The sequence below is a fragment of the Lotus japonicus genome, chromosome 1 (assembly GCF_012489685.1).
Source record: "Lotus japonicus ecotype B-129 chromosome 1, LjGifu_v1.2".
In the NCBI taxonomy this organism is placed as follows: domain Eukaryota; kingdom Viridiplantae; phylum Streptophyta; class Magnoliopsida; order Fabales; family Fabaceae; genus Lotus; species Lotus japonicus.
In genome coordinates this window covers 6,506,828-6,517,084 of record NC_080041.1, presented here as the reverse complement: position 1 = coordinate 6,517,084, position 10,257 = coordinate 6,506,828, and the positions used below count along the sequence as shown (strand labels likewise).

Below are 10,257 nucleotides of genomic sequence, written 5' to 3'. Positions count from 1 at the left end.
GAACGATTACAATGTGTTTTTGGATTGTGAATCTGTAAGTTTACTAAAATAATTTGCCATTCCTTTTGGTTCTGGATTGGGAATTTGAAGTTTTGATAAAATGAAACTTCCGCATTTCAAAATTAACAAGTACCTCTATTCCCCTATAGCTATAGCCTATAAGGCAATTTTACACTAATTTAAATTACCAGCATAATCATGTGGCATGATATGAAAAGAATGTGAGTGTAAATATATCGAAACACAAAATTTATAGGCTCTCAGCACCACTTATTGTTGGCAGTATGACCCGCTTCCAACCTGGGTAAAAATATGTTAAGGGCCAAAAGGGGATTCATTTAGCTGCTAAGGACCAAAACACTTCGATTATGAAGCCTAGGTTTGGTTCTTGCAGCTACAAATCCCCCTTTGGTAGAGACACAATTTCCTTACTTCCCCTTTACCTGAACTTTATGTCAGAAAAATTATTTGTAGGACTCACCTGGAAATAATGTACAGATCACCATTTATACAAGAACACGTTAATTGCTCCAGATCATGCTATCTAAGTGCAATTTGGAAATCACAAAATCGAAAAAATGAGGACTAGTCACCTAGGGAATAGGGATACTAAACTCATACTCGATTTTAAACATTCCGCCGTGACTTTGTGTTCTTTTTTCGCCTACATGGGGGAAACAAAAGTCGCCAAATCTGTTTTTCAGCCGCATACACTGAGTTAGCCTGCAAAAGCAAAGAGGAAGAAACTCAACTATTGAGTTTGAAAAGGTACCATACAGGACATTTTTCTTCAACCATGTTTATATCCAGCATATTCCACAAAAATGGTTATATAAGAAAGGGGGCAAGTCTATGAAGTGCAGTAGCCTGAGTGGCGCAACTTGATAAATAAGCCTTGAATGAAAGTTGGGTACTGAAAATTCTTCTTTCACATGTGGCCAATGACAAACATAACAGTTCCTCTCTTTTGATCATCACCTCCCCCCCCCCCCCACACACACACACAACCAATGACAATGCACCTTCATTGCATTTGATGTAGTGGTTGCCCTAGACACTTGTACTTCTCCCTTCCCTTTTATTTTTCAGTCTACAGGTTAGTTTACTTTCATTCCTTCTGGAGAATCATGTTTAAATCCTCTTTCAGTGTGCTACAAGCATGTGGTGGACACCTGCCAAATTGACTGACCAAGAGCCTCGGACTTGTAGTTTTGCTGAAAATATGATTGATAAGACTTGACCCTCTCAAACCCCAAATATTACTATTAAAAAAATTCAAATAATAAGGTTCCGATTATAGTTACAAAGCTATGCTGGTAAAATATTTTTTTGGGCCATTATATTATTTTTTGTTCCATTGGATGGATATTTTATAATACTATCATGTTATGCTTACCAATTTCATTCCTGAACTTGACACATTTTTTCAACTTAGTTTTCATGTAAAATTCCACCGAAATGTAGTCCGCGGGCTTTCTTCCCTTCCCGTCCTTCAATTAGTCCCCGGACTATTTAGGAAAGGAATAACGTGAAGGACTGAAAGATAGATCAGGAACTAGTCATGGGAAATTTGTACGGGGAGTCGGGGACTAAGTTGAAAAAAGGCGTCAAGGGGTGACGAAATTGGTGGTTTACTTTGTTAAGCTTCACATCAAACACTGGATGGCACAAAACTCATCAGCTTCTTACACAATCAACCCTCAAAATTTGCATTGGAAATTGATTGGATTAGATGATTCTAATAACTAATACACATGTTCAGCAGGATGTTCAGGTGAGGATCCATACTAGAACCAACCTGAAAAAATGCACATTCAATTGAAACAAAGAGATCCAAGATGCTTACCTGGACTTTGAATGGAAAACGGTGACTTTTTACTTCTGTCCCTGAAAAAACTCTAAGATCCAAGCCTAGGCTGTCAACCCCAATCAAGTGTGCTCGCTGGAAGCCAAGTAATGACAGCGATTTTTAACACAGACATACACCTCACCATTTAGGCATTGTGCATTAAAATAAAATACTAACCACCGAAAAATTGGATTACCTCAGCATCAAGACCTTTCTTTTTGCAAAGTGCTTTAAGAGCACCATCACAGTTTTGGTTGAAGTGTTCCACAATTGCCAAAGAAGAGTGTACAAGAATATCAGGTTCAGCACGTTGAAACTCTTGGAAACTAATGTCAGACTGCAATTTTTTGTACAGGCATAACTTGTTATTTAATATATATCTGTACAAAATTAATGTTCTCTAAATAATGCTTCAAATTGCACAAAGTACTGTTCAGCATACACACACACACAACCAGTTTCTAAATACATGCCTGACATCCATACACGGAGTGTAGCTTGATTTTCACGATCTCCAGTCGATAGAGTGTCAAACTAGTGTCTCTTTGATCATTGATACTACTTGAATAAAAATCTTTACCATCTAAAGATTAAAAAGGAGAAATGTTAAATGGCAGTTTACCAATGAATCTATGATATTGTTTATGTCACAGTAAGATCTTGCATGTTACTTAGAAAGAGGATGCTCTGTATAACATAGATGCGATATGCTCACATAACTGCAATGATAACTAACAAGCTCTATTGATATACTGCAATACTAGATTGGTATCCCTAGACAAGAAAACCAAAGAGCAAGAGTAGCTGAAATCCAAACAACTAGTTCCAGGGCTTATATGCCAAATAAACAAAACACACGAACTTTATTCAACTAAACAAGATCCTTATGCAACAAAATTCAGTAAGTACAAATTGTGAGAGAAAAGTACAGAATACTCTGCTCTTTAACATGCTCTTCAGACACGAGCAATAGTAAGAAGGTTATGTAGTGTATAAGATGCACATGAAAGTCAGGCTACAAATTACTAAACTACTTATGGTGCATACTAGATTAGCCTACCATAATTATATCCTTGCCTTTCACTTCCAATGCAAGAAACTTTTTGTTATCCTTGATTCCTTGAATAAAAAAATAAGTTCTTTATCTCTACATTCCATAGAGTTTCTCCTCGATAAACCCACAATGATTTTTAATTTTTTTTATATTAAATGTGTAAAAGAAACCTGTAGAATTCTAAATATCATTCTTCAAGAAATTGGATACCTTTCCTATCTGAGCTGTATCCATCACTTACTTCAGTGGGATACATCCTCCTTACATATGACTCTTCATCAGCATAAGCAGGTCTAAGGTAACCCAGAATAGAAACACCATTGGATGGACAATTCATACTTTTCTCACATTCCATGTTGACAGCCTAGAAGAAAATTCATAGAGAATCAACATTATTCTTCCAGAGATGTGAATTTATTAAATCTTTCTCATGTTTAAACTTGAAACTATTAGTTATAAGCTTTTGTCAGTTGGGTGAGGGGAGGGGGAACCTTTGTTAAGCACTTCGAAAAATAAAGTGGATGAGCTGAGCTATTAATATCTGGCTGTCTCCAATTCACTGGAGTATTAATATCTTCCATTTCCAGAACCTGCTTGCAGAATAATATACTTGAGATATGAATTTCTAAGATGCAGAAAAGAAATGAAGTAACTAAGACAACTAACTAAATTCCATAAATTATGCATTTTAAACTGCAAACCTCAATATAACCATCATCAAATGGGAATTCATCATCGTCACCACTATTGAAAATGGCATCTTCACTAGCAGTCCTTCTATTATCATATATTGGGATGTCCATTCCAATCAAAGCATTCTGGAGATAAATAAACCTTGAATATCAATTTCAAAACTTCGAACACGAACATAAGGATTGAACACGAAAATACCATGAGAAAACTACTTCAGTTTACCATACTAACTACAAAATGTAGCTCTTTTAGCAAGCCATTGCACAAAAACAGATTTGAATAGCCTAAAACCAATACAAGGTTTAAGTTGACTACACTCTGTATTAATAATTCTGCATATTTTGACGTGCAGTATCTCTTCTATGACTATGGCTTACTAGTTTGAGTGAAAACATTAAATCTATCTGGGATTTCAGATTGCATCAGTAAAGAAAAGAAGAACATGAAGATAAAAAGTTGGTGCACGGTTGGAAACTGCCTCCCCATCCCCACATCCCTCCCCTGTCCCCATCTCTGATCCCCTCTAGAGGTATATTTTCCCCTTGTCCCTGCCTCCTCCTGAATTGGTCATAAAAATTTTAAAATTCAAAATGAAAAAGGAATAATACAAAAATTTATGCACTAAATTCAAACCCGCAAATGACAAGTCTGCAACAAAAAATCCAATACAAATATACAATAAAATGCAAATAACATAACATAAACTAAAATTCAACATCAAGCTATGTGTTAAGTCTTTAAAATAAGAAATACAAAATGTGATGTCCAGTATTCACTAAATCGCGATGAAGGTGAAATTTTTTGATGGTGGATGACGGTCAACGATGATAAAGGGGTTTCTGAGATGTGTCAGGCACACAAAAATGTTGAATATCAGAGAATGGATGCAATGAAGGCTACCCAAGTTCATCCACAATGAAGTCAAAGCGCAATGAAGGCGGCTAGGGTTAAGATGCGGAAGCAGAGCCCCTCAGTATCGGGAGCTCTGAGGCTAGGTTGAAAGGAATATTATTTTCTGATTGATAACATGATTGATGTGTATTACACCTGACTTAGAAGTACAATATATAGTGTCCTGGTCTATCTCAAAGATAGGTTTCCCGGTCTATCTCAAACATTATCTACAAAATTAATCCTATCTAGTATCCAGTACATGATAACATGATAATACACACCATAATGAATCTTATAATAACAAAACATATCTCAAATATAATATTATCTTATCATACTAACAACAAAACGCTTAAAAGAAAGAGACATCACACAGTTCCAAGTCACAGAATTTGGAGGTTCTTAAAAAGCGTACTGCTTTCAAATTCCATCAAATTCAAATTTAAGAAAGAATGTTTTTCTTAAGTAATCAACATCAGACGAGAAAGACAAGGAAGTAAAAGAACAAAGGATGGAGAGAAACGAAAAAAAAGGAAAGCTCAACAGCTGAGCCATGCAGGCTAATCTCTTTGCATGTCTAACAAAGAAATCCATTCGAAAATGGGTACAAAATTCTTACCACGGGGTTATTTGCCTCCCAATCTTCCAAAAGGTTTGCACCATCAAATATTTCAATGTACATATCTACAGGAAACAAAGGGGGGGGGGGGGCAAAGAAAATATTGAATAGTGAATTTATTAAATTAATTCAAAGTTATATTTCATAAAGAAAATAGATATCCATAAAAAAGACCACAAACCTCCATAATCATCAATAAGATATTCATACTCAGCCCATGAAATCTGTGCATGCGGTTCACAGTGTACCATTCCAGGAAAAACTAGCAAAGCGTGATCATTAGCCTAATACCAACAAACAGGGCACGGTGACACAGAGTATACAGATACGACATAAATATATCCCGTGAACGAAAACATCATATTATGTTTACTAGGTCTGTAATCCTAGATAGATATTGCAAACAAACCAGTTTCATATGCACAAAAGCATATATATACAAACCTCAATTGTTGTTTTTGCTATTACAGCAGGGGAGAGTCTAGCTGGCTGACTATCATTAGAAACCTTCAGTTCTTCAAGAGGATGATAACCTTGATGACTCATGTCACTAGATGAATCAGGTATAGAATCTGGATAATCCGCAGCAACGAAAAGCTTTGAAAGGCTTAGATCATGTCCCGTGGATGGCCAAAGGAAGGGTGATGATCCAAAAAATGGACTTTTGCATCTAAGGATAACCAAAACTATTTTCAGTGAACAGAGCATATTAGATCTTTCAAGAAGAAACAACTTTGTTAATTTTCAACCAGCACAGTAAATGAAATATTTGGTTGCAGAATCAGAAGAATTAGATGGCTCATGGCTGTAGTGAAATAATTTGTTGTGATATGGTTGATAGTTGCACTCCAAAAATTATAGCATTCTTATCTCGAGGCATCTAGGTATTTCCTCTTTTCATGGAACAAATATTTGGTTACCAGAAGTCAAATGACTCAAATCTTGCGTAGAAACTAAATCCTAGCAACCAGGAAGCCTGTGTTGGTTATAAAAATAACTCATGGACTCAGTTAAACAGAATAAGCTTTTAGGTCAAGTGATTGAAAGTGTGCATATAACTAAATGTAGGATGAAACTTGTCACTCATAAATTCATAATAATGCATGAATATTGTATTGATATGGATCTACATCTAAAGCATATTTCCCTAATTTCCTTATCTCTATTCGCTAATTTGATTACAAACTGAACGATCCCACATTCAGTGCGCATATTTTCAAACAGATCAATGATCATTCTATTTTCGGGACGAAGATAATCAAACATTATTCACGCCACCCGACCTTGTGCTGGTAAGATCATGCATCCTTCGGCCATCAATAGGACATCTGATGGAATTGCAAGCTATTCCATATGACGTCGTGGGGTAACATATCCCTTCTGCAAGACACAGATTATGGAACAAATATGAAAACACCATCCAAAACACGATTTGAAACCTCAGTTTATATAGGTCAGAGATGCTAACATGTGCAGGTACATATCTAAAATTACACAAAAAAAATCTTGTGCAAAGGAAAACCTCGAAAGCTGTAAAAGATTTAACCATCCTCAAAATTGATTTCCTAACATCGGCAATTCAGCATTTAGCCCTGAAACTTTTTGGGATTATTTACAATCCAAAGACTGAACACATAATAATAATAATAGAAGCAAAATATATATATATTTTTCTCTGCCATTGTTCTAGCATTGCGAAAGCAAGTGAGTTATTAATCTGCATTGCGCTCATTTGAAACTGAAATCGGCCTGATAAGACTTGAGACCTTTTCCCCTAATTTGTTTAGTGCAATTAATCACGCGGCCTCCACAGAACTTGGTGAAATGAAATGAAAAACACAAATCATGTTTGATTTCATGGCATCAGTTTCTTGTCTATTAAATTACAAACATGAAACCGCCAATGGAACTTCCTAGCGAAAATTTGATGCAGCACAGCACAAGTGGAATGAATATACGCATGCACGAGAAATTTCTAATGAAGCATTAAGCAAGTTGTCAAAAATTGCAATGAATAAAACGCTGATTACTCATTCAATCAGGAATACACAATCATCGGCAAGTTCTCAAAATTAAACCGAATGAATAAACCGCTGATTCGTTGTTCAAGAATGTATAGAGAGGAGAGGAGGTTGCGTACCACCAGTAGCAGTACTAGGGGGAAGTGAGGAAGCAGAAGGAAGAAGAACAATAGCCATGGGAATTGGGAAGGAAGGAGAGAGAATGCTGAGTTTTGATTTCAGTTTAACTGACTGAGTCTGAGTCTGAGTCTGAGTATGATGATGAAAGCGACAGTGTTCAGAATGAGTGATTCGGCGTCGCGCATGAAAATGGTGTGAGTGTGAGTGTGCGAGTGCGTGTCAGTTTGTGGAAACTACTGAATCAAATGTGAGGTCCGGCTTCGCAGTCAAGTACGCCTCTCCCTAATCTCGTCATCACATTCGATTAGTACTTACTTTCCATGAGATCCCTAATCTTAGATACTATACTAATAAACTTTTTTTTCTATATATTTTATTAACACGCCATAATTATTTACACTTCGTTTCTTAATTGAAAAACACAGAAGTTAATAAGCCAAAAGCTTTAAGTTTTGCATATGTGAGGTATAACTGAATTTTGTTTGTGAAGATGTATACTCGTGTTGCATAAAGGGTAATGTTTTTATGTTTTAGATATGTAACAATACATAAATATATAATTATTGTTTAAATTATTAAAAATAAACTTAAGTTATAGAAAAAAATGATTTTTTTTTAAACTCCTACAAATTTTCATTTTACATATAAAATGTTCCTCCCCGTCAGATCTCGTAACTTAATTTGTTAGCACTCATAAATTTAGGTCATAATTTTATAGTACATATGTATTAATATTATTTATTCCTCGTAATTTTCTCACTATCCAATTATTATAGTTATAAATATATATAAGTATACACTCTTAAAATTTTGAAAACAATACTAAAATTAATTATATTAAATTTTTCTATTAAAATAATATCAATCAATTAGTTTAGAATATAATGATTGTATAAAAAAGTATAATGATACTTTTTATATAAAAATAAAATCTCACGTAGGTAGCATTATAGTAGTTTAAAATTAAAACATATCAATTAAAAATTATACGCAAATACAAACAACAGCCGCTTTTAGGTTTCAGAAAGATAAGCAGTAGAAAATTGTGTGCATCTCCAGAACAAATACTTCTAGTGTTTTTACAGTGAAATTTGCTCTTGTGTTTAAGGCATTGATCAATACCTTGGTTTATTTCTAGCTTTTTGCCCCGTAGGAGCCTTTTCTGTTAATTTTACATGAATTTTCATGTAAAATGTACATACCCGTGGGAACTCTTAACCCTATAGTTTAACTTAAACAAAAATACACTATATATGTATTAATATTTTCTAATCTCCGCACGACACATTTTAATCATCAAATTATCATGCCTTTATATTTATTTATTTTTTAAAACTTTCAAAAAGTTATGAAAAAAGTAATGACATCATATTGATTTTTTATATACCACTCATAGGAATTAGATTTCGAACTATAAGTTCAAACAATCACTTTTTATATATGTGTTGCACGAAGAACTTTCTCTTGTGCTTAAGACATGTTCAATACCATACTTTAGCAATATTTTCAGATACTAAAGGACATACTTAATGAGAGAGAGAGATATATAATGCTACATAATGTGTTCCTCTAATTTGATTTCCCTCTATTTATAACTCATCTCGTCCCTGTACTAAGTAACTACGATAATAACATCTAACTACCTTATCAGTCCCTGATTAATTTCTCATTCTGTTACATCCTTACATGAGTTTGAAAATTTAAGTAAACACATTTCTCTTAGGTGATAAATGGAAACAATATAGAAACAACCGCAGTCCGCAGCTAATGAGAAACTCTGCCAAATTCACCTACCAACCATCAAATCTTTGCGTGTCCATGGTAGCTCTGTGGACCCTCTGCACCAGATCAGCTCCATTTTCCTGGAATTAATATTTAATAAAAATAAGATAAATTAAGAAAAACTTAAGAAATAAACAACCTAAATTCTAATCAAATCTAAAATTTAAAAAGGTACTAATTAAAGATTGATAAAAACTATCAAAATCTAGCAAATCACAATAAAAACTTATAAAATCATAAATTAAATAAAAATCCGAGAATTCAATAAAGACACCATAAAAATTAATTAATAACCTCAAAATAAATCAAAAATAAAATAAAAGATCCAAGATATAATCAAGAAATAAACAACCTAAATCATAATCAAATCTGAAATTTAAAAAGGTATTAACTAAAGATAGATAAAAACTACAAAAATCTAGGAAATCACAATAAAAACTCATAAAATCCTGAATTACATAAAAATCCGAAAATTCAATAAAAATACGATAAAAACTAATTAATACTCTCAAAATAAAATAAAATACCCAATCAAGAAATAAACAACTTAAATCCTAATCAAATCTAAAATTTAAAAAGGTCAACATGTGCTTGGATAACTTATTGTATTTTTCTTCGTATTTTTGGTCAACATGTGATTTTTTTTATATATGCCTTAAATTTAAATCCAGTCACCTATTCAAACGGCTTTTTGTGTTTTCCAATATACAATTTTTTTATAAAAAAATATACACTAACTATTTAGAATTATTCAATTTGTATATATTTTATTAAAAACAACATTCAATACGATGTTATAACTAATAAATAGGGTAAGGAATAACAAAGTGAAGGATGCAACTTTAGATGACATTATGTCAGAGAACTATATCACTGTTGATTAAACAACAAAACTACATGCATATGTACACGGTAACAAACACTGAAGTTGTTAAATTCGATAATAATCTAAAATTGAGAAACAAATCTAAACTATATCTCAATGAGATAAGACTAATAATAAACTAATCTAACAAATAACAATAAAAACAAAACAAAATCTTTAAAAAATATTTTTTAAATTTTATATATGATTTTTTCTCACGGATTTGTTTTTCTTTTATTTATCATAAAAATGTACATATATGCTTTTTTGTTAATATTTTTAATCTATATACTATATAAAAGAAAATCATTATCCAAAAACATTGTACACATGACATTACAAGAATAAAAGTTATCACCC

General features: G+C 33.2%; 1 protein-coding gene across 1 annotated transcript; it reads right to left on the bottom strand.

Annotated features, from left to right (window-relative positions):
• Positions 1 to 211: 211 nt before the first annotated feature.
• Positions 212 to 7,550, bottom strand: LOC130733281 (uncharacterized protein At3g49140). Its single transcript, XM_057585410.1, has 12 exons — positions 7,250 to 7,550; positions 6,393 to 6,489; positions 5,554 to 5,779; positions 5,291 to 5,393; positions 5,110 to 5,174; positions 3,605 to 3,721; positions 3,395 to 3,493; positions 3,114 to 3,267; positions 2,323 to 2,432; positions 2,046 to 2,186; positions 1,847 to 1,942; positions 212 to 723 (listed from the first exon to the last, which is right to left on the bottom strand). The coding sequence occupies exons 1-12, from the start codon at positions 7,305 to 7,307 to the stop codon at positions 628 to 630; spliced, it is 1,362 nt and encodes a 453-aa protein (XP_057441393.1). The 5' UTR covers positions 7,308 to 7,550; the 3' UTR covers positions 212 to 627.
• Positions 7,551 to 10,257: the final 2,707 nt, after the last annotated feature.

Excerpts from the sequence above, each read along its gene's own strand:
- LOC130733281 (XM_057585410.1), bottom strand. The coding sequence starts at position 7,307 with ATGGCTATTGTTCTTCTTCCTTCTGCTTCCTCACTTCCCCCTAGTACT. Across the intron at positions 5,394-5,553 it reads TAGCAAAAACAACAATTGAG|GCTAATGATCACGCTTTGCT; the intron begins GTTTGTATATAT and ends TGTTGGTATTAG. Across the intron at positions 2,187-2,322 it reads ACTCCGTGTATGGATGTCAG|TCTGACATTAGTTTCCAAGA; the intron begins GCATGTATTTAG and ends AAAAAATTGCAG.